The sequence below is a fragment of the Sardina pilchardus genome, chromosome 18 (assembly GCF_963854185.1).
Source record: "Sardina pilchardus chromosome 18, fSarPil1.1, whole genome shotgun sequence".
NCBI lineage: Eukaryota > Metazoa > Chordata > Actinopteri > Clupeiformes > Clupeidae > Sardina > Sardina pilchardus.
In genome coordinates this window covers 18,691,338-18,716,512 of record NC_085011.1, presented here as the reverse complement: position 1 = coordinate 18,716,512, position 25,175 = coordinate 18,691,338, and the positions used below count along the sequence as shown (strand labels likewise).

General features: G+C 46.0%; 1 protein-coding gene across 1 annotated transcript in view; it reads right to left on the bottom strand.

The window, feature by feature from the left end:
* The window catches only part of ttc27 (tetratricopeptide repeat domain 27), a 119,618-nt gene that overhangs the window by 35,938 nt on the left and 58,505 nt on the right, over positions 1–25,175 (bottom strand). The window contains 2 exon segments of the mRNA XM_062519740.1: positions 1,692–1,787; positions 11,246–11,359. Of these exon segments, the coding sequence (XP_062375724.1) occupies positions 1,692–1,787; positions 11,246–11,359 (210 nt within the window).

Here is a 25,175-nt window from a genome sequence, read left to right as displayed (position 1 = left end):
AGATGCAAAGAGCAGTAGAGAGGAGTAGAGAGGAGTAGAGAGGGAGCTGAGAGCACTCTTCTCCTTCCTAATATCACCTCCTCATCCTCATCCTCCCTCCCCAGTTCAGAATAACTCCCTCCAAACTCCCCCACATCTCCACTAGGCTGCCATGGCATCTCATATTAATGGGAAGAAGGGGATGGCTTTATGCCATTCTTTGTGTAAAGCTTACGAACATCAGCCATCACTTCAATCAATGATGAAACACGCACGCATCTCTCTTTTCCACTCTCTCGCTCTCTCTCACGCACACACACACACACACACGCAGACACACACCCGCACACACACACACGCAGACACACACACACACGCGCGCTAGTTGCATGCAGGGCACGCCTGTTCCCTCGCTCAAATGCATCACTGGAGTGCTCGTCCCTCTCCCTGCCCAGGCAGCGCTTTCAATTCCTCAGGCGGCAATAGGGTGCCTTCAATTCCAGCTTTATTGCTGTTCACCGTTATTACATGGAGCCTTGGCGGTGTCGTCTGCACCACTGATCCCCCTCCCTCTCTCTCACTCTCTCTTTCTTTCTCTCTCTCTCTCTCTTTTTCTCTCCCCCCTCTCTCTCTCTCTCTCCTTTCATCTCTTCATTCCTTCTCCTCCTCCTCCGTCGCACCACCCGAGCCCTTTCTTTGTCCTCTGTCCCTGCTCCCATCTGTTTGCATTACGGTGTGAATGTCCCCATCATCTTGGAGGGAGTCCTCTTTTCACAGATCTTTTTGTGTTTCTGCGGAGCTCCCTCGCCGCCTCACACCCGAGTGTTTTTGCACCATCCATCTCGGCTCCCTTGTTCGCTCCAAATGCGCTGCCGTGTTGTTTTGCGTCGGCTTCCGGATATTGTTCCGCTAATGCTCCTGCGCGTCTCTCTACGCGGCCAAAACAACAAGACATTTCCCCTCACTCTTACTCCTACATCCTTTCTTCTTCCGTGACCCACCCACCCTTCTCTTCTCTTTCTCTCTTCTCTCTCTCTCCTTTGCTCTTTGATTCATTCAGTCTCTCATTTGCTCACAAATTACCACACCCCCCCACACAATACACAGCCATATTCTGCCAGAGATAAAAACCTAATACGCCCTCAGGGCAGCTGCTGGGCCGTGTCCACTCGGAGATGAGAACGGTCCCCAGCATGCCCCGTTTGGCTGTGGAGTGGCTGGCATGTGATGGAGAGAGAAAAGAGGGGGGTTTGCTTGGAACACCAGCGATCGACATTACCGCTCGCTGGAGCTGAGCATCCAGAATAGATCATCGGTCTAAACAGCTGTGTAATTACAAATCACAGGAGCTGCGGCGACACACACAAAAGGTCAGTCCAACAGTCCGCGAGGCCAGGGATTCTGCTGTGAGAAATGATCCAAAGAGGAGTTCAGCTTTGTTAAGCCAGAGACGCAGTCCACCACTTCAGGGGACTAGAAGGGGGATTGCAGTGCAACAAACAAGAGTCAGTGAACGGCTGTCTGTGTAACCTACGTTGTGTTGTCGACGGCACGGTCCAGCCCTTAACCTGCACGGCCATTTTTTAACGTTTTTATGAACTCTCTCTGTTAGTCTTAACTTCAGCACAGGTGTGTGGAAATGTGTGTGTGTGTGTGTTTTCCCCCGATAGGGAAATGGCCACGGCTTGAGAGTGTGAGCAGGGACGGCGTACCTGGAAGCTCCAGCGTGGAGGGGCCGGACAGCAGTAGAACATCTTCAGCCGCTCGCTCACGGGACACGTCTTCTCCTCGAAGTAGTCCACGATAGTCTGGAGGAACAGACAGAGAAAACAAAAGAAAAAGCATGAAGCTTTCATGTTGTCATTCCGTGTGTGTGTGTGTGTGTGTGGAAGGGGGGGGGGGGGGGTTAGTCGTAGTAAGGGTTATTTACATGTTGTGGACAGCTCTCTTTCTCTTAATCCATCAAGCAGACATGGAGACTGGTCATAAGTATCCAGTGAGCGGGGGAAACAATAAACATATTCATCATGGAGGTATATTTCATTGTTTACTGCCAGTGTGAGGGAGGTGGGAGGCGGGAGGCTGGGAGGCTGGGAGCGGTTCACTAGCCACTCGGGCGGAAAATGAAAGCGTATTGTGTTAATTGATTAATTGATCGAGCTCATGACATTTTATAGCTTCAGCCTGGGATCAATAGTAATGGCACCCTTTTATTCTTGAAGTGTGTGAGTGTGTGTGTGTGTGTGTGTGTGTGTGTGTGTGTGTGTGTGTGGCGCTATGTTGGAAGCCACACCTAGGTTTCTTTCTTAAAGAAAAGTTAATGCCAGAAAAGAGGAGAAGGATGCAGGCTGAGTTGGTGTGAAGAAAGAAGACATTATTTCTGTGGCATTAGCATAGTGCTTGGTTTAACGACCGTGCACATTTGCCACAAACAAAACCTCCCCTGCAGCCGCCCCCTCCCAACAAGAGGCCTCATTAAGATTAAAATGCATTCCTTCTTGATCCGCAACAACCGACAGCGAGGCCATTACAGGGGCACTGAGCGCTCCCCGAATGGGCACGGCAAATACATAAACAACGCGACGAGTTTTTCAACAACAGCCGCGCCAAACGACGGAACAGCTGAGCTCCCGACCCGACGGCTGCGTCTCCTCTCCCCGCGCTCCCCTCTCTCCGCTCGCCTAATGGCCGCCCGCTCGGGCAGAAAGGGCTCTTGCTTTATTAGCCCCGACAGCCGCCACGGACCAGAACCAATCACGTCGGGTCGCCTGGGCGGACATATTTGTAAATGGCTCTAATTGGAGTTAACTCAGAGTGATATTTTTACAATAATGGAGGGCGGCGGTGGCGGCGGTGGTGGCAGCAGTGGTGGGGTGGAGGGGTGTCGGTGTGGGTTGTGCGATTTCTAAAATTGTGGCGATGATCCCACGGCTCATAAGATGCGCAGCCACGCGCCCCTCGGCCAGAAGAACGGCACCGGTGGCCATCAGTCAGGAGCAGCCCACGGAGCAGGGGCAGCCACCATGAGAAGCGTAATAAGATCACGGCAGAGGGGGAGGACACCGAGAGAGAGGGCTGGGGGAGCAGAGAGTGGGATGATGGGGAAGAGGGAGAGGTGTATGAGAGTGAGAGAGAGAGAGTGAGATAGAGAGAGGTAGAGAGAGAGAGAGAGATGGAGGGAGAGTGTGCAGGACTGGACAAAGCATTTAATTAAACAGACCAATGGTGGGGATGTGGTCAGGCACTGGGTCCAGGAAATGAGGGAGAAATTGGGCGTGAGGGCGACAGCGTGAAGGGAGGAAGGAAGCGAGAGAGAGAGAGAGAGAGAGCGGGAGCGATGGAGAGGAAGAGAGAGGGAAGGAGAGGGAGTGAGGGAAAGATAAGATCAAAGAGGAGAGCGAGAGGAAAGTGTGAGAGACGAGACAGGATTACAGACTATGCCAACACTCTCAGTATGTGGTCTGCACCATACAGTACTATACATCCATACACACACACCAGAGACGCACTTATAAACACACACTTGCTCACAAACACACAATTGCTCACAAACACACAATTGCTCTCTCACACACACACACACACACACACTTAATTAGCGAATACTTATAAGTAATTTATAGATATTGTATAAATCATAAATAACTTCCTTATTAGCCTAATGAGCAACTTGTCATCTATAATTCATGCAAACCCAATTAAAACCAGTCTTGGACCTGCACATCAATAAACTGCTCAAAATGTTCAGTAATGGAATGGAATGTTAACAAATGACGCGTTTACACCATTATGGCAATTAATCAGTCATTTAAAGGCTTAGACAGGTCCCAGAACAAATTATCAGAGCAAAACTGTTCAATGCCAACTGCAACTGGAGAGAATAGTTGATATGCTATTGCTATTGCTTTTTACACACACTGAGTTAAATTCCACCCTGGTCCCTGTTTGTGAAGAGAGACAAACATTCAAAACAGCTTTGGATGGTGTATTGTTCAGACTTCAGAGGCTATAAAGAGACAATCTTTCCAGCCAACACTTAGTGCGACACGCAGGTGATAAAACAGTTTCAGAACAAACCAGCCAAGCATGCTAAGTGAAAAACACCCCTGGAACAGCATACTCCAAGAAGCAGCATCAATACCAATTCGACGAAAACACAAACTACTTCAATTTAAAGAGCGGAGGATCTGTGATGTTGATTTGTGAAGTCTCTCAGTTTTGGGGACCTTGGCTATGCAGGTTAGGTATTCAAGGCCTCTCATTTTCTAAGAACAATTGGAGGCTCCTTTGTTTTTTTTCCTGAAAGGTGCTTTTGAAAGTTTCCATTTTCAGGTTTTTTTTTCTTCTGTTGAGCAGAAAACTATCTGTGAATTCTTGAGACAAGATTTCAACACACAAGGACTTCTCTCCACAATTGGTTGCTCTCCTGACTGCACAGGAATAACAATGAACTGAGCTAACGCTATCTGTGTCAGATAGGCTAAGAGGAAGAGAGAGTGCCACTGGATGACAAAGCCCATTCTCACACACGCTCATACACCCACAAACACGTGCAAACACACACACATGCACACACACCCACACACAGACACACATATACACACAAGCACACACACCCACACATCATTCTGTCACACAAGCACACACACACACACACACGCACACAAATGCACACAAGCACACACGCACACACATCATTCTGTCAGCTTTTTTGGAATCTGGTTTAGGCTAAGACAGACACGCAATCATCAGGGTGACTTCATCTGACAATCACTCTGCACGTCACCGGGAGAGCTTGACGTCTTGACAGCCGTGCTCCACGGCTCCCCTCCACCAGGGCCCCTCTCAGCATGCGAGGGGAGAGAGGCAAGGCGCTCACACCCCTCACAGTCTTTTAAAATAGCCCCTGGTTTGGGTGACGATTATGGAGATTTCAAGCAATGGCTCGAAGCACTCGAAAGTTCCTGATTAAAGTTCTTTTTCTTTGTCTCTGTTCCACCCACTCCAAATTATATTGCCTCTTCATATTATTACATACTCCGTGGTGATGAATGAAAAACAATACAGTGCGGAAGTAATTTGCTTTATGACGCTACTAAATCACTGCATGGGCAGAGTAACTGCGGTGCCACTGTTGCCTTTGACAGAAACAATGCCTTTCCAATGGTATAAAATAGGAAGGGGGCGCTTTATTTCCATTGACAACCACTGTGCCAGCGACTGTGAAGTTCCTCGACTTCGAAGGAGTTTTGAATGCTTCCGTGGACTAGGCGTAGGAGGTAGAAGTCCGAGGCAAGCAGAGCATCAGCATGATCTGCAAATTACATTTCTGCCTGCCACTCCTTAAGGCTCATTGTAGGCAAGTGGCAAAAAAATGAATCCTTTCACACACTGACAGAGACCTCAAACCTCTTGACTGGAGGTTTGCTAAATTGCTACCAAATGCCCTGAGTGTCTTAGCAAGCTATGCGTTTACAAGTGAGAGTCAAAAGTCAACAGCTCAATTAGCCAACAGTCCAATGTGATGCTTTACAAACGGTCTGACACATGTCAAGTATTTCGGAAATCCCCATTACGATTCTATTTAAAAAAATATATATATGCATAAAGCAGTACACATTCCTTGTGCTGCTTTTATGATTGCCCAAAAAAGGTAGTAAGAGCTCAGCTGCACAGAAATCAACCATTTTGATCATTAGGTCAAACTCTTGAAATTCATAACTGAACGTGAACAATATATATTTGATTCCATAGAGTGGCTGTATTTTCTAGTTAATCTACAGGAAAAAAATCTGCTTTATCTGCAATAACTACTTCAGGAACTTTTGAAAGAATGCATTTGTGGCCTTCTACTTGATTGCTGAATGTGGCCATAATGGCTTTGCGCAGCAAGAAAAGACATTAAGGAGGGAAAAAAAAACTGAAAAGAAAAACCTAAAGAAGGCTAGAGGAGCCTCTTTGTCCGAGCACCTGGATTTCTTGTTTAATCAGTCTTCAGGTTGTTTAAATCCATACGGACTACTAAAGCTGCCATACTCCATTTCAGGGACGTTATTGATTGAACTCAGAAATTGCATTTGAAGTTATAGAGGAATCGGCTCCGTCGCCTGCGTGCTTCGACTCGTAATGACGACGCGAGGAGCTCTGTCAATACCGGAGGACTCATAAAGTGGGGGGATGTGAGGGGTTGTCCTGAGTTTGCATGAAATAGAATCCGGAGATCATCTCTGTCATAATCCTGCAGTCACTTTAGCGATTAGGTGGCAAATGTTGTATTGAGGCTTAATGGCAGAGAGACTGTAATAGCTCATGTGTTAGCAGATATAGAGGGGAAAGCCATTTTAATTTGGGCATAATTATTTGGCAGATAATTCATAATGAAAGAAACAGAGGTTTAGCTGAACTGCAGCAGTGGTGTGATATGAGGGATGCTGATAGGCTTTGTGAACACTGAGGATGAAATTAATTCAAAGAAAATAGTTCAGCGCAGATATACTAATCTATCGCTCTGGTCTATGGAACAATAAAGTCATGGTGTTAGATTTTTATAAGGTCATGATCTATGTAAATGATAAATACCACAGAAGACTTAATGCAGGGACAAGACATTATGCTAAATTGTTAATTATATAGATTTCAACACAAACAGCAATATCCACTAATAAGGCAGAGTCTGTGACACACCAAATACTCCAACACAATTCACCACTGTGTGAGGAAATGTTTAAAAACAAGCCATCAACTGTCACCCCTAGTCATTACAATTTCCTTGCGGAATATTCTACACTATTCTGGGGAGAGAGCCACTGACAAGCTGTGTCGCAGTTGGAGAGAATTTGAAAATCGTTTTCTCCCAGCACTAACAGAGAACTAATAATTACAGTACCTAAACGGATAGCAAGGCAAGAGTATCTGATGTGACTACTTTCCTGACCTCCAAACCCTTCTGACATGGATGACATTAACGCTCCTACTTCTGCCAGTGTGTGCTCTAAATGTCTGCTGGAGACTCTGCAGACTCGGCACGTCAAAAATGAGGAAGTGCTCCTTAGTCAGAGGAAGACTGACAGAACAAACATTCCACACTGATGCGCAGAGTCCATTCTAATGCTGGTACAAAGCCCGAGACGGAGGAATGACGTGAGCCTGATAGACACAGACCAAACACAACATCATAGAGGAGAAGATAACATCAAAAGACTTCTGCAGCACACAGACAGAAATGTAACTTTGTGGAAAAGCTGAGGCTTTGATGCTCACAGCACAGCCCAATGTTCCATTTTAATGTGCCCATTAATCATCCATTAAATCCTATGGAAACACCACGCCGCAGCTGTTCAGACAGTCCCAGTGGAGGCGGGCTTCATAGATGCTGTGACCAGAAGTCAACTCTCCAAACACCAGAATGATAAGTCAGAGCCAGGCCCATTCTTGTGCATGACTTGAGTGTCTTAAGTAGTTAGGTGGTGAGGCAATCTCGTAAGTTACAGACACTGCTATGTTTATTCATCACGCACTTGGCTAGCTCGCTAAGTGCAGAGCCTTTTTTTTTACTGCCGAGATTAAAATCTAAAAGGGATTATGTTCCTCATTAGTGATTTTGATGTGTCAGTTCCAGTCAATTTTTGAGTGCCATAAAAAGTTAGTCAGCAATGTCATTTTATGGAGTGCACATTGCTTAGTGAAGATCTTCCCACTTACCTTCTTGACCATGTCTAAGGCAATCTAGATCTTAACGTTCTTAATATCTACAATAAAGGACGACTGTGTTCTTTTGCATAGCAAAACAGCATTATCGGATACCAAGAAGTGAGCATTAAAACTAATGGCAATCCCTGCCATTGCTTATATGAAAGGGCCGTAGTTTTCATGTGCTTACATGCAAGACCATGGACAACATACACTGTGCAAAGAATGGATAGCTTTCTGAGGATGGAGTGGTGATATCAGTAAAATATTGCGGAGAGCAGCCAACCTCATTCCATTTAGCTGTGCAAAACATGCAATCTGGAACTAATAGGGTCACAAATATTCCATGCTCGTATCGCAGGGCTTGATGATTATGGTGAAGCAGACAGAGATACGAACAACGCAGCTCAGGCTAGTCTCTCAGGGCTTCTCTCTCAGTGTTTCTGGAAGCTTCTTTCTCAGAACTTGTGGCTCGTTGTGCGTCTCACAAGGGAGGAGGTACCGGTTTCATCATCCCTGCCATGACATGAAATAACTGCTCACAGGACATGTTCCCTGTTCTCGCTCCTTTCCCCTCCCCTCCGGCTGCCTCTCTCAGCCGCCAGGAACATTAGAAGTCAAAACACGACGACACCAGGGGAGGAGGAGGAGGGGGGGGGGGAAATAATGTGAAACCAAAAAGGGAAAACTTTTCCTTCCTTTTCTCGCTCAATCTTTTTGGGCCTGGCTCTCGTTTGTCGCCTGTCAATCCATCAGGCATCCTGACCGTCTCCAGGGATGCTGCGCCGAGGGAAATGTGGTGGTGATGGAGGCTGTCAGGTTCACTTGGGGTTTGAAGCAGGGTGGGCGACAGCTCGTGGTGTCAGGAGTGGGATCAGTTAAGGCCTGATGTCTCTCTATGTCTTATGCTGTTTCTGCAAACCCTACCCCCCCCCCCCCCACCACCACCACCACCACCACCACCACCACCCTCGGGTGACGTGAGCCTCCCTCGAATCTCCCCCAGGAGTGAAGCCGCGAGTCATCCCTACAGCTGTCACCATCAGCCCTCGAGGGTGGGCACTCTTCAGCTGATGACACAGGATCAACGCTCATCCCCCCCCACCACAACCGTTTTCCTCCCACCCCTCTCCCCACAGTGCTATCTGTCAAATCTGCTTTGTGATAGCCAAGCAAGTTCTCCTCTGTGCAAAACATCTCACAGAGAAGAGAACAGGACAGCAAAAAAGCCAAAGAATTGGAAACAGACAGATTCCCTCATCTCGTACGTCAAGAAAAGACGAATGAATCTGGTTAGCTTAGAATCCTCATCTTTCAAGCACCACCTCCCAATTCCTGAGCCCCCTTTCCCCCTCCCCACCCCAGATTTGTCTTCTTACCCAGCGTACGACCCAGCGTAAGTCCCGAACCCAGACATGGGACTCTGACCTGGTCTGTCTGGAGCTGACAGCTCGGCTGAACACCTGCACCCCCGTTCCTGTGACCGTGAGGCGGCGTGCACATGGGGTGATGTCATCCTTGCACAGTGTGAAGTAACTGAAGAAGGAAACCAGACATGACTCCCAGACCCCTCTCTCTTCTCTCTCTCTCTCTATCTCACACACACACACACACTCACTAACTGTGCTCTGCATGCGAGGCCCCTCTAAAGGCGCAGGATCCGTAAGGGTAGCTATTGTCTGTCGTCATTCCCGCTGCATTTTTGTACAATTCCTGCTGTAGGGGCCCAGTATCAGCATCCCAAACTCACTCAAGATGATGCTAGCACACCTTGGAATCAGAGATGTCTTAACATCTCAACTACCAAGACCCTGTCGCTCCACACACCATGCCTCACCACACTACACTCCACTATCATACCACCCACTCTACCACAACCCATGATCATGCCACGCCATTACAAGGAGGTTTATTCGTCACATACATAGAAATACTGATGTAAAACATGTAGTGAAATTTTGCTTCATAGCAATGGCAATCAAGTGTTCTCTCTCTCTCTCCCCACTGACGCATATTTACCATTTATGCTGAATATGTTAAATCAGGTGCAAATGCATTGACAGAGGTCACACTGGACTCACCATCCGGCCTGATCTTGGCTATGGCCGGCTTAGTGTCGCCTTGTCTTAACAACATTTACGTATTTTTTAAAATCCTACGCCAGGAATAAACCGTCAAATCAGTGGCACCATGTTAGTCAGGCCAATGCCTCAAAATGATTCAACTTAAGGTCACCGTGCAAAACATTTACATAGACTGCTCCTATTCATTTGCCTGACCTCTCAAAGTTGAGCATAACTCAACTCTGTGTGTTTCTGCCAATCATTCCCAGTGTGTTGCAAGGGACATTACCCATGCCCTGTCTATCATTACACTGTAAAACTTGAAACGGCACAACCTTACATCGCCATTGACGGATTTACGCAGCACTGCCCTTTCAGTACAGCACCCTTGAGGACAGCCTAAGCCACACTCTTAATTCTCCCTCTCCTCTGCAAATGTGGCGCACTTCAGCACATTGCTCTTATTCCCAAACACTCGCACCCCCACCGCTTTGCCCCGGTCTCACTTCCAGTATCCGATGACTGCTCGCTCTCCGGCCGGAGGAAACTCTGCTTCCCATGTTATCAGAGCGAGCAGCAGGGGCTGGGGATTCCCAGGTTGCCAGTTCCTCACTAAATCACGCCATCCAGAGGCTTTAACAACCTGCTCTTTCCCCTCGGTGGAGCGGGGCGAGCACTCGGGACACCCGTGAACAAATATCCTGTCCAGGGAGCAGGAAGCTATAAGCTACCCTCTCTGTGTGTTCTCTTTTTGTTTGTTTCACTCTTTCCTCTTCCCCTCCCTTTCTCGGGATGATGAGTTTTTCTTTGCCGTGTCTCACAAACACGGAACGCTGTCTTGTTCCAGACTGGAGAACCGTTTGGGGCTGCCACGGAACCGGTGGGAGGTCAAGAGAGATGTCTCAGAGCCGGTGCCAGTGCTGAGCTACTGTCTGTGTTTGTGTCTGTGTGGTAAAAGGAACCTTACCTGTGTTTGTGTCTGTGTCTGTGTGGTAAAAGGAACCTTACCTGTGTTTGTGTCTGTGTCTGTGTGGTAAAAGGAACCTTACCTGTGTTTGTGTCTGTGTCTGTGTGGTAAAAGGAACCTTACCTGTGTTTGTGTCTGTGTCTGTGTGGTAAAAGGAACCTTACCTGTGTTTGTGTCTGTGTCTGTGTGGTAAAAGGAACCTTACCTGTGTTTGTGTCTGGACGTCTGTGTCTGTGTCATGGTGTCTGTGACTGTGTTTGTGTCATGTTGTCTGAGTTTGCGTCACTATGTCTGTGTCTGTGTCATGACATCTGTATCTGTGTTTGTGTCACTGTGTTTGCGTCATGGTGTCTGTAACTGTGTCTGTATTTGCATCACTTTGTCTGTAACTGTGTCTGTGTCTGTCACTGTCTGTGTTTGTGTCTGCGTAAGTGTCAGTGTGTGTGTGTCTAAAAGGAGCCTTACCTGTGTTTGTGCCACTGTGTCTGTCACTGTCTGTTTGCGTCGGCGTCAGTGTCAGAGTGTCCGTGTCCAAAAGGAGCCTTACCTGTGTTTGCGTCATGGCTCGTTCCACGCGGCGTGAGCTCCCCCTCTCCAGTTTGGTCCTCAGACTCAGGGCAGTCACTTCCACCGCCCAGAACTTTGGCTGAGACAGCAAGCACTGCGAAGCAAGTTGCAGACAGAAAACAATCAGACTAAAAAAAAAGGAAGTTGGTTAAAAGTAACCCTCGGCACATCTAAATGTTATTTTAAAACTGCATCAACTCGTTTAGACTTTTGGAAATGTGGAATTGGAATTTTGCAACAAAACCTTGCAAAAATGTTCAATGTTCAACAACATTGTTTCTTTAAAACCAAAGAAATGAATAGAGCATCAGCATACAGCAACATTGACTCATCAATGGTCCATTTGGACAGTCAGTCACAGTCAGTCAGTCAGTCAGTCTGTTATGTATGGAGTGACTAAAGCTCCCATGTGGGCCAACTAGCCATCAAGTGTGCATACACATCAAACACATCCTGATGCCTTTCACAGGGTTACTGAATGGGGGCGTGACGCATGTCCAAAAACAACATGAAGTGAACTGTCCTGTCCTCTTAGTCCCTTTTTTCAGCAGACGATGGCAGTACTATTATTGATGCTGTCATAACAGTAGATTGGTGGAGGCCAAAAACCAGTCATAAAGGTCTGAGGGGCTTTTGCATTAAAACTTTCCATGACTTTATTACGAGGAACTTGCCTGGAAGGCATAATATCAAAAGACCCTGAAAGAGCAGTTCTGGCACAGCGGGCCAAGAATGTGACTAGCAAACTAAGCACATAATCAAATAGTCTGACAGTTAGTTAACGAAGGAAATGGCCTTTTCAAAAATGTTTGAAATGTTCATCTATAGGCTGAAATGCACATACAACCATGGATCCTAGTTTCAGCATTCTACACAATATGCACTTTGATATGCACTTTAACATTTATATTTATATTTCTGGGGCATCAATAATTCAAGCTAATAGATTTTGTGTCAGGGAAGAGTGTACACCTTTGCACTGTATTGCACTATACATCAAACAGAGGCTTGTGTTTCACAAATGTAGCTGTACTTTCTCGTGGTATCAGGATACAGGGCAGCAGCAGTAAAACATGACGACCAGTCAGGTCTGGAAAGAGTAGGGGAACAAGGACAGCCTCAGGGCTCTGGGAGAGTGGGAGTAGCGGTGGGTGTGTGTTTGTATGTGTGAGTGAGTGTGTGTGTAAGAGAGAAAGAGAGAAAGAGTGTGTGTGTGTGTGTGTGTGTGTGTGAGTGAAAGTGTGCGCAAGTGTGTAGGGTCACACTTCCTGTTAATGACACGAAAGCTGTAAGTCACTCTGGGTCGTGGGACCCTCCCTCAGTGCAAAACCTAGTGTCACCTCTCATAGGGCTGAGGTCATGTCTATCACAGGACAGGAGGCGGGACTACTGAGGACATATCGAAATCTTTTGACTTCTGAAGGTCATGAATCACTTTGTTATAATAGAAAAGCCAGCAAATACTACATACTGCATGTGAATTCTGAGAAGACATTACAATGTCTACACTCTTTCGATGAAATTGTAAGCCATGCACCTGACAATGGCTCCATTACACAGTCCGTTCCAAAGGCATAATAATCCCCTGAAGCTCTCTGTGCATTATGAGCCATAAAGCAGGGAGGGAAAGACTGTTTGGCTCTGTCCATAATTCTTCTAAATGTTAAACAAACAAATGCCGCAGGCCTCCTAAGTCTCAAACAGCGTAGCCTGCATTTCCGCGGGATTTACAAGAACCGCTGTGACTTTCGCCGCAGGTAGAACGGACGCTGTACCTCTCTGATAAATGGAAAGTCCTCTTATTGCACTACAGCAACCTCCTTCCCTCCTCTCTCTCTCTCTCTCTCTCTCTCCATCCATCCTTCACCTCTGCCGGCGAGTCATGTGTCCCTCCATCCTTCTCTCCTGGTCTTCATCAATCTTGTGGCGGATGGAGGCTAATGTGGTCCCAGCAGGGGACAGGTCAGCGTAATGGCCCGCGGGCAGCTTCAGTAAGATTAGTGAGTACATTTAAGGAGCGCGGCTTAGTTCTGTTTGCTCAGCTGATGGACCTCGGCGAGCGAGAGGGACGGACAGAGCGAGCGAGCGAGCAGGGGAGTGAGCGTCCAGGTCAGCGAGAGAGCAAGGGATATGCAGAGTGAGTGACTGAGGGTGCAGAGGGAGACCGCGAATAAACAGACACATATAGGCAAATACGAAGCGCAAAAACGGAACGGGGGAAAACTCAGCTGTTCAGTAAGTAAACACAGACACTGAAATTGATAGAATTGATCGTACACATTTGTGTTTGCGGTCTACTGCAGCTACTTTTTTAAGGCTTCACAAAAAGCATCTTCAGAACACAGGCGAGTGTTGAGTTTGGACGGCTTCCATTCGAAGGAGGACGTGAGGGTTGTGTGCAAGAACAGAGGAGAGAGGGGAGGGAGGAGAGAGAGTAGGGAAGTGCAGGGGGGGAAGGAGATGTCTTCTCCCCTCACCTCTCCTCCACTTCTCCTGACTGATTTAAAAGAGTGGTGTCTGGCCCAGCCACACCAGCATAATCCCCCAGCCAACACCCCCCCCCACTCCAAACCTCCCCCCCCTCAACCCCTGCGCCCTCGTACAGACCTCCTGACAGACCTGCCGTCGGAGCTCCAGACATGAGAAGCCCGTCCTATCAGGGCCGAAGGCATAAGTCATCGCAGGAGAGCAGTCTGCTCCCCTCCCTCCCTCCCCTTTCCTCACCCTCTGATAAAGCTGCGGCTAACCAGCGCCATATGGAGCCGAGCACGACGCGATGACTTCACTCCGCCGTGAACAACTGTTTATGATCTCAGGGTCAAATTAACCCGGCTTTTTTTTTTTTCTCTGTTGGCCTGCTAAACACATTACAACCCTAAAAACGCTGCCTTTTCTTCCCCTCGTGCAGACGGCTACCGTGCTTTTGGGGAATGTCTACATGGAACGCCTTTTCCCCTTGTAATGACCTTTAATATATGTAATATATGTATACGGAGATAAATCTGCCAGTTTTGGCACTTATTAAAAGGCTTATGCTTACTTTAGTCTCCCCTATGGACACTGAAAGATAACAATGTCAGAGAGGGATTAGGACTGTATTTGACAGTCCGGATAACGTGAAAGATATATTGAATTGGATTTTTCTTCAGGGTAACAGCTCTATTGTTCATTCTGATCCTGATACAGGTTAGGTCAGGAGCAAAGGCATTTTTTACAGCAGAACCGGTGACATGTTGCATAACCAGACCTAATGCGAAAACTATGAGATGGCAGCCTACGGTGTTGCTGCAAACTCATCATCCATAATGCTGGCATTTCAAGGGAAGCATGTAAGTCAGGACATTTTACAAGTTTATTTACAAGTCTATTTGTTTCTCTTGGTTTTTTTTTTTTGTTCCTGAGGCAACCGGCAGAGACTCTTTGGCCTTCCACTGACAAACTTCCCGAGTCACTCCTCAGGTATTCACCTTGCTGGTACCCATGTGGATAGTCTAGTAGTCTTCTTGGTACCCATGTGAATAGTCTAGTAGTCTTCTTGGTACCCATGTGGATAGTCTAGTACTCTTCTTGGTACCCATGTGGCTAGACTAGTAGACTCTTCTTAGTACGCATGTGGCTAGTCTACTACTCTTCTTAGTACCCATGTGGCTGGTCTAGTTCTCTTCTTGGTACCCGCGTGTCTAGTCTAATACTCTTCATAGCATCCACGTGTCTAGTCTAGTACTCTTCTTGGTACCCATGTGGATAGTCTAGTAGACTCTTCTTGGTACCCATGTGTCTGGTCTAGTACTCTTCTTGGTACCCACGTGTCTGGTCTAGTACTCTTCTTGGTACCCACGTGTCTGGTCTAGTACTCTTCATAGCATCCATGTGTCTAGTCTAGTACTCTTCTTGGTACCCATGTGGCTAGTCTAGTGGACTCTTCTAACATCATGTTTGAGCCGAGTGTCAGCTGAACAAATGTTTGGAGGGCCAGCAAAAACGAATCCCCCTCTCTTCCGCCAAGTATTTGTCTGAGTATCTCTGCCTCTGTACACGCACACAGACACGTGTGCACACACATGCGCGCGTGCACACACACACACACACAGACATCAAGCAAATCTCCAAACTGGTACTCACAAACACACACACACACACAGTTCGGAGATCTCAGAGACTTGGGGATTGTCTGCTTCAGCTTCGCCCAGCCCAGTGGGGGAGGCATGAAGTAAGGGGCGCACATCTTGCAAAGTTTTGGTTGAGGAACATTAAAAAAAAAAAAAACGAAAGCAAGGGGAAAGAAAGCCTCTGGGAAGTGTAAAGATAGAGCACAATATCATAGAAAACGTAGACTGGGGAGGAATGGACTCTGCAAACAAATCCCTTGGAGATGGTCTCTCTTTCCTTCTCTCTCTCTCCCTCTTTCTCTTTCTCTCATTCTCTTTTTCGTTTACTTCTGTGCCAGCTCCCGAGATTCTTATCAAAAGGACACTTCCTCCCGAGGGGACATGCAGAAATAAGTTGCCCACCCCCGACACACCACCTACATCCTCCATCCCTCTTTCCCTCCTCACCCTCCTACTCCCCACTTCCCCCAAACCCTCCATCTCTATGGTAACCATGTCAGCATTCAAAATAAATTGTGTTGTTTTGTTTTTCCTTTTCTTTTTTAAATGACAGCCACAAGTCGTGGAGAAACGGTATGTTTCCTGACAGGATCTTGTCACTGTGTTCAGCTCAGTGTTCATTCTGTCCCGCCCCAAGCGCTGTTGAGGTGACACACAGTGATGGCATGAGAAAAAAAAAAGTAAAAAAAAAAAAAAGAAATCTGGAAATGTTTTCCTTTGATCCACACTCATAACTGACGCACAAAACGACACCCTTCCCGCCATCCTGTTTTTTACAGTGTCGCTTGGCAACCTCATTAACCTTCACCTTCAACTTGACCTTGACAGTGCGCTTGAGCTGGCCTGCTCGGACGCTTATTTACATTTGCGTACATGTGCACATAGTCTCCGCGCCTGGAGCCTTCTTAAAGTCTTACTTGAAGGCCCTCAAAAAGTTATTTACGTCCTCATTTTTAAGCTGTTAACACAGCGGCATGGGCTGGTGGGGACTGAAGTTATTTAAGGCGTGAAGAAATGAGCAAGACTGACCCTGACTAGGCACTTCAAAGACAGGGAGTTAACCCTGGCCCCTTTCCTCCTTGTCAAAGCCAGAGATAATGCAGCTCCATAATCTATATGCTTTGCTACATCCGAGTGAGCTTTTTAAAGGCCAGTCGCTTGCTGCTGAAACCATCAAAGAGAGAGAGAGAGAGAGAGAGAGAGAGAGAGAGAGAGAGAGAGAGAGAGAGTGTGTCCCTATTCGAGGATGAGGCACGGCTCAATCCTCTCCCCCACAGAGAGTCCAGGAGAAAACGGCAGCAAACAAGAAGAGGCTTTGTGCAAGCAAAGAGAGCCTAATCACTGTTAATGCCGCTAATATCTTCCTAGATGATGGTGTTGGGACGTGGTTTGAGACCGGGAGGGTGGGGGACTGGGGGGTACAAGAAAAAAGAGGTTTGGGGGTACCTGCATCGACATGACCATGCAGATCAGATTGAGATCTTAGCACAGGCATGGTGGAATGCAGACCCTTGGAGAAGGAGAGAGAGCCGGGTCTCTTTCTTCCCCCTCCTCATGTCCTTGTCTTTGAGGTCTCTCTTATCGCAGCCATCGCTATGCCTCTCGCAGTCACCACTTTGTCACCAGTGAGGTAATGGGGGAGGGGGCAGGGAGAGTGCAGCCAGGAGAAAATCAACTGACCCAACTCCACTAGGCCTCTATTATGTCTGTCTAGTATGTGAATCACATACACATACACAGAGAATACGCTGGAACCTTTCCGACACACTGGCGACATAAACATAATATTATGTTGCTGTGGCTAAACTGGTAGAACAAGGAGCTCCGAGCAACTACACTCCCAAGCAGTATTGTAAGTAACTTTGGCAGAACTCGCATCTTTAATAATGAAATGTACATTTTAAATGCAAAATTGTACATGAGGGAAAGATCACATTTCAGAGATGTGATTCTGCTTTAATGATATCTACAGAAGACTATTAACACATGCACTCAGAGATTGAGGGGAAAGTAGGGAGGGAGAGAAAGAGAAAGAGAAAGAATTAAGTTAAGGGGTGGTGGATCACTGTTAAATCAAAAGACCGCTCAGTGCTCAGTGGTCCTTATCCTGTTCTTTCCATTAACATTAATTAAGTATGCCTCAAGGAATATGCCATATCCTGCCCCTATGCCACAGCTGCTAATAGCATCGAAAACTACATCTATCTACAACTCACATGATAACAGCTCAGAATAATACAACAAATACCGAAGCCTGAGCGATTTACACGATACACCTGTGCTTTCTTGACAGAACGCCACTTCATGTTCTACCGAAGACAGTCAGAATCCGTTTGTTCTGAGATAAAGTTATTGTATCACACTGGATAGCAGCACAATTGACGTCAAAGTGCGTCATCTTCAAAATAAATAAGCCTCTTTGTCAAACATCAATCAGTAAAGGTTTATCAAATCAACTGCCAGTCTTTTATTGGTTTCACTAATCTTGGATAGGGTTACCTCGCGATCAAAGGCAGTGCTGGCTCATGGTTAATGACAAGGCCTAACAAGCAAAGCCTTTTCCTTGGCTGAAAACTCGCATATGAAATAATGGTCTGAGGCTCTGGCCAACTCTTTCTGCGCTACGAGTCAGCGAGAGGTCAGCAGAGCCGAGGAACATGGGAAGTCTCTCCTCGTAAACAGCCCACCAGACCCAAGACAGACGTGTGAAACTGCAGCCCTTTCCTGGCAGAGTTGCGGGTGTAAAGATGCATATCTGACTCAAAAGTATCTGGTGATAGAGTGGCTTGCCCTTTCAGTCGAGCCGGAATAAAAATTCGGCAAAGCAAGTAGCTCTGCTGCATATATAAACACATAAGATGACCGCAGATAGAAGAGTATTACCAAAGAGATCATAACTGGTGCTGCCGTGTCTCTCCAAATTAAATTTCACCAGACAAAATAGTCTGGATTACAATAGAGAAACAACCGCAGGTTTTAAGTTCTGCTTTCATAAAACAAATAGAACATTTTGATATAACAGGATTATCTGAAAGATCTCTTCTTATTGGAAATGTGCTCACTCAGAGAAGTGAATGATCATAATGTGAAATTCTATTAACAACTAATCAAATATACCTTGAGAGTAATTAAGAAAAGTTTGCTCAACAAAACCCTTGGTCTTATGTAACAGTGAAGTTGTCCTCTCATTTGTATCTTTTGCTTTCTACCATACCATTGTGGTTTTATGCGCATATTTATTGGCTCCTATATTACACATCCTCTGAGCAAATACAATTAGTGTTGTTCATATTTATGTTTAGAATTTTTAACACAATGGGTTGATGTCTTCATAGGAACAGTGATCTGACTCATTTTGCACCGAAAAAAAAGATATACCTCTTTTTAAGATTATTAGTTTGACATGGGACATATTTTTCCAGGAGTGACATGGATTGTTTCTTTTTCACTGGGCTGTGCTTGGTTGCTAGATGTTTTTAGATTGACCCATACAAACCATGGGTGGGGAATTATCAAACATCTCAATGACATATGTCGTTACATACACTTCCTCTTTCATTGTTTGAAAGTTGGAAATAACTGTTGAGTTATCGCTAAAAAAAACAGGCAGCATTTCAGAACTGCTTTTTTGTATATCCCCAACCCAACCCATGTCCAAGTGACCACCCTTCCTTTGAGGATTAGACCGTGGGTGCTGGGAGGACCAAACGTTAGCTAAGACATTAGCTCATGACCGTCCTATCTATATCTGCCCTTTTTTCGGTTATGGGAGTCGAGCCATGCCCTTCACAAATCTTAGCAACCGTCCACAAGCTTAGGGCCTGCATTACATACAGTATCTAATAAACCTTTATTCAAAAGCCAAATAAAACAGAACATTGGACCATCACCCAGTGACCTCACAAGGAAAATGTCTTCCTCTTCCTCTATAGAGCCTGCTCGAACAAGAACATTACAGTTCCTTTTCTTGCGATGGGGTAGCACTGCATTGCAGGTTGCTGATGCAATTCCTCCTCCGAAGCAGACACTTCTGGAGAGGAGTGTGCCGCCTGTAGTGGGGAGCGAGCGAGCGGCAATGAGCGCTCAGCATGAGGGAGGATGTGGCGGTTAAAAAACGGAGACAGATCAGAGCGCGACGCCAACCTTATTAATCTCGTAATTACAGCCTGGCCACCGAGGATGGCATGACATAATCGGACGCAACCGAGCGTGCCATCCAGACACAGGCTGCGAGGCAGAAATAACTCCTCGGGTTGCCTCCCATCCATTTTTCCAAGCTTGAGGACCGCTTGCCAAGCCACTCACTTAAGGGCCCCTCTCCAAAGAGTGGCCGTCAAACCCCCAGAGTCAGACATCAAGGGCTAGGAGCCTTTTCACCTGCAGCTGAGACTCGACCAAGACCGCCAACATATATCAGGCGTGGGGCCAAAGAGAAACAGAAAAACCTCGAGCCATAATTAATCATAATTGTCTAAATAAATTCCAGTCAATACTACAACAGTGGGACTAAAAAGAGCCTATCGGAGAGCAGACGGTGATGAACACTGACATTCACAGCAAATGCCTTTCATTTTGCATCTCTGCTCAATAACACCATCATAACACAAGCGAGGTTTAATAAGCTGGGACTTTGCCAAGGGCCCTGATGCTTGCTGAGACGGTGTTTACCACTGGCTGGCTGTGTACACACAGATCTCCCTTTACCACCCCGCTTCCAGAGTGTGCTGCTCTCACGTAGCCATGCAGTGGGAAAGTGCAGACGGTGGACTTTACTATCCTCCAGGTGCTTTGGTTCGAGGAGCCCCGCCAAACAGTAAAGCCTTCGGCCTTAATTCGCCAAGACAGGCCCCGGCCTGCACAAAAACTCCTGCCTGCGCTCTCTCTCTCGCAAAACATCCACCTACACTCAAGTCCTCCAACACCCACGGTCCCCTCTCACCATCTGCCCACCCAGGGGGGGGAGAAGCAGGGATGGCTGGGCCGGGTCAGATGTTCTCCCTCCAGGGCTGGGGAGCAGAGCCAGGGCTGCAGAGAGAGGATAATGTGTTTTGAGATGCGAGGGAACGTTTGACTGTATTGGAGTGGACAAGAGGAGGGAGAGGAAACTTAACCTCCGCAGATAGGTCATGCGGTGTGCACTGAGCCGTGTAAAGTCCTTCAAAACGCGACAACACACAGCCAGATCAAATATGTGAGTGAGAGTGTGCGTGTGTGTGTGTTTGTGTGTTTTTGTGTGTGTGTGTGTGTGTGTGTGTGTGTGTGTGTGTGTGTGTGTTCATGTAGAGAAAGACAGTGTTCAGACAAGCACAGGCTCAGTCTATGCTCTTTACTATCACAAGGTATTTCTTATTTCACTTTGTTTTACTTACTGAAAGCTGAAAAAGAGACCTCAGAGTCTGTCATTACAAAAATATCTGTTGAGAGGACTAGAATTAGATATGCTAATGTCCTTGTTTCCACAGGAAATAACCCAATCTCCCAATAAACTTAAAAAAGCAATTATTAAGCCTTCCTCAAAAATATCTTTTTTACATGACTACATTTAAGAATCACACATACAAAAAAAAAGAGGAAAAGAAATCTCAGCTCTGGTTAAGACATCAAGCTTGGGGTTGTATCCCAAGATTTATGGCAGGGCCGGCACATAAACGCACGGGTAATAAATTAACCTCCATGGTCTCCGAGCCTGCTCCGAGTTCAGGCTTCGCCGCTCCAGATAGATCCACGGGCCCCGAAGAGGCCGGCAGTGACCCCTGAGCCTGGGGAAGTGTCCCCTGGCTCTCGCTTCAGGAGACCCAGCCAGAGGGGCCAGGTTGGAGCTGCCATGACGGGGCTTAAGCACATGAAAAATCACAGGTGGATCACAATCGCAGGTGTATCATAGGAGCACGGCAAGAAAAGCCAAGCCAATGAAACGCTGAAAGAGACGCAACTCAGGCAGTACTCTGAAAGAGCCTTGCGCTACACGGAAAAACCCAAAGACTTCGGACGAATACCGAATCCATAGTTCAAGATTTGGCCGAATCAGAAACCGAATACCAAATCCCAGTCATTTCTGTGGTGCATGCATAAATACAGTAAACATCACCAACAACGGTGAAACTTGTTGCCATTTACAAAAAAATTGTACTGCAGCTCTTACACACATTAGACAGGATTATTCAGGTGTTTTCTTATGCGGACATGTTTATCCTTTTAATTTACATTATTGATAGAAATTGATATGAAGCAAAACCATTAGATGGCAAAAAAACACAGAAAATTGTTATTAACGATTAATTGAAAATCAAAACTTAATGCCGTAGGCTACATCCTACCTGAGAGCTAAACTGTTATCTTTAATGTTGTTATATTGCATTGGTGGTGTGTAGGTCTAATTGAGCGCCTGTCTCTTTAAATTTGTCACTTTAGACATTGGGAGAGCAATTTGATTTCTGAGGAAGGCTAGCCTGAGTCTCAGTCTTAAGATACTGGTGTAGATACTATTCATTTTCTTTTCTATGTCATTGGTTAAAATGATGGCTTAAAAACCTAACAAGTCAAAGAAAATCTACCTTGGATCATAGGAGATAAGTATATTGCAATGATCATTTGTATGATTTTGGTGAGCACTATGAATGACAAGACGACATGACATGAGATATATTTAGCTAGACAGAGTTATCTACCAGTGTAAATGATTGCATAGTCCATTACTCAAACGCCATTAAACCCAACAAGTAGGCCTTCATTTCACAGTCTAGGTAGGTTAACAACACAGGCTTGAGAAATGCAAGCCAGCAGATCGACTTCACATTAGCCCACTATTATTTGCTGACTTAAAACCTGGAGAGGAATGAACAAGTTTACCGGACTGCTGTTTCTGCAGCTCACTCTAGTAAATCTGTTTTCCCTTATTACTGATCAAGTGAATTTTTGGAAAGGTGCTCATATTCTAGCAGCGGCAGTGCGTAGGATTCGGTTGGGTTGATTAAACTAGGCCTAGCAGAATCTAGATCGCATCAAAAAGCTGAAGCTTCGTCCAAATCTGACGATTCACACAGACACGCCCATACACAATCTCCATTACTGTGTTGTAATCATTTTAATGATCATTCAGAAGGCCATATTGAGATTTCCCAATTTCCCTCATGGTAGAGCATGTTATTTATCAGATTGCCCAGCCAATTTAATTGAATTTGTTTTCAGAAGATGTGCTTCCATGATCTGAGACAGCTCTGCTTTGTTTCTAATTTCCCAGGTTGATTTCAAACATCGGGTTGAGGAAATGACTCCAGGGCATTGCATTAGAATTATGGCAAAGTGGGATAGCTAGGGGAGGTTTCCAGGTAAATGGTTCTCTGCTTATGTGTGTGTTTGTCTGTTTGTGCCTGACTATGTGATTGGCAGGAGCGACACTGAAACACTGCGGGCATGTTAGAGGAAATAAATGTTGTAACTGATATGCACCACACTTTACTTCGTGGACAAATATTGCACATCAGCAATACAACACAAAGTATCCAAATGACAGAAAGCAATTACTGCAAAAATGCACAAGGTAATGAAAAGGCTATTGCAAGTCATTGTGATATACCCACTGGACTAAAAATTCTATTCCAAGAAGATAAATGACAAATTAACAAAGCATTTTTTTCACAAGAAATTATCCAAGACGGCTTTCCATGCATTCGAAATATATCACCTATTTTGCTTATGTATAAGACAGTTTCACAGTCCTTTAAAAAAGCAGTTCTTCAGTGAGAGAAATGTGTCTGTTGTCCCCATCTAAACGTACTATACTGCTCAAAGAGAATATCAGGAAAAGAATGGAAACACTGTATTTCTCACTATGCATTGTGCTTCATAGAATGTTTTAGACATTATATAGATATATCTGTCTAAGTTTAATCTCGTGGGGAAAAAAGAGAAGTAAAATATGAACACAACCCAAACGCCTTTTGTCACATTTGAGTGATTGAAGGAAAAGGAGCCATTTCCAGGTCTGATGAACTTCCAAAATAAGACATTGCTGATACGCGCCAGACGAATGACAACCATCTAACCAGCCTGCAGATTCCTGGATCCACATGTAGGCTGGGAAGATGCCTGCTCACACGGCCAGCCATTTCTGCAGGGAGGCGGCGGAACGTTGCAGAGCATGGAGCTCTGGAGCGGTTCTGCTCTCGCCGTGCACATCCCTCACAGGCAACACGGACTTCATGGTTCCACTGAGAAGGGAAGCCTCCAGGATCGGGGCTCAACATGTACTTCACACGTCACCCGCAACCAAGAACACTTCAGCAGACCATGTCTCTTTCCTCCCTTTTTCCAGGTTTGAATTTGTCGTGTTCTAGCTAATAAATTTGGATGTGCGTCTTTTCTGTATTTTGGACGACACGAGGCATGCGAAGCTGGGTTCAACTGCATGGAAGTCACGACTTGACCTCATCAATCTGTCAAGCGCGAGAGGAACCCCTGCCTAAAGGGAGTGGAGAAAATCGGCACTGGTGTGGTTTCCCTATGCACAAAAAAAGAATGATCGGCAGTCCTAAAAATACAGCCAGGAACCTAGACTCCCAACACCCACGTCATACAGACACACACACACACACACACACACACACACACACACACAAAAACACATACACACACACACGCACACACACACACACACACACCGGCCACTTAAAGCAGGAAGATATTTAATGTACGCCCACAGATCCCCCGGGCGCCCGTAATAGAGCTTATTCATCAATGGCCAGCTCTAAATCATTCCTCTGCACACCTGCACTCTTCTCTCCTTGACACCATCACTCTGAAACGTCCTCCTCTCCAACCAGATATTACTCACTCCGCAGATCTCCCCGCTTGAATAAATCATGAATAAAGTGCTCCACAGAGGCGTGCAACAGGTACATCTTTGTCTTCATCCCGTTCAGGAATAGTGCTTCAGGTTGCACTAAAACGGACCATCCTTTTTCGAAAGTACGTCCAGACATATCGGAGAGCTGTCTCAAAGCATCCGGAGGATAACAGTAGGGTAACTTTAATGGCAAATTAGCTTCAATTATCTCCATACCTGCTACTTTTGATTTTTTAAAACATGATCAATAGAGCAGTCCTGCTGAATGTGCTGTGCCGACTTTTCATGGACGGTAATTACATAGGTCTGAGAAACAGTTACTCTCGGCTGTGACAGAGATAACTCTTGTTGGGGAAAAAAAAAACACAAGCACCATCAGCGAGCTCATTCTCTCACCTCTTAATTAGCCACTTCTTTCTTTAGGCCAATCGATTCTCATTAGGAGTAGAAGGCAGTCAGTCACTGAGCCGAGAGATATTTTTCCTGAGAGTGGAAAACAATCATTCTGGCACAGAGAGTCTGGGACTTTCAAGCCGCCTTTTTCTGAAACGAACAATGTCGATTCCAGCAAGATTTCCATCTCTGAAACACATTTTTCAATTGGCTTTGTTTTCAGAGTGGAGGTGATGTGTTGACACCAGTCTGATGATGAAACATGTATGGTTTCAGTTGTTTTCTTAAACCGACTGGGGCAGTAATGGACTTGGACATCGCAATGAGATCTCGCTCCAGTACAAATTTACATGAATAACATCATCTTTTGGAGAGGAAACCACTGACATAATGTTCCAGGGGAAGCTCCCCGCTTGATGAGTGAAAAAAGTATAGAACCTTAACGGTTCTTGAAAAAGCCCTGGAGAACAGGAACGATCTCAAGAGGCTTTACTCGCATGAACACAGCATGCTGCACACTACATTGCACTGATTAATCAAGTCCACTGTCCAAGTTTAACTCT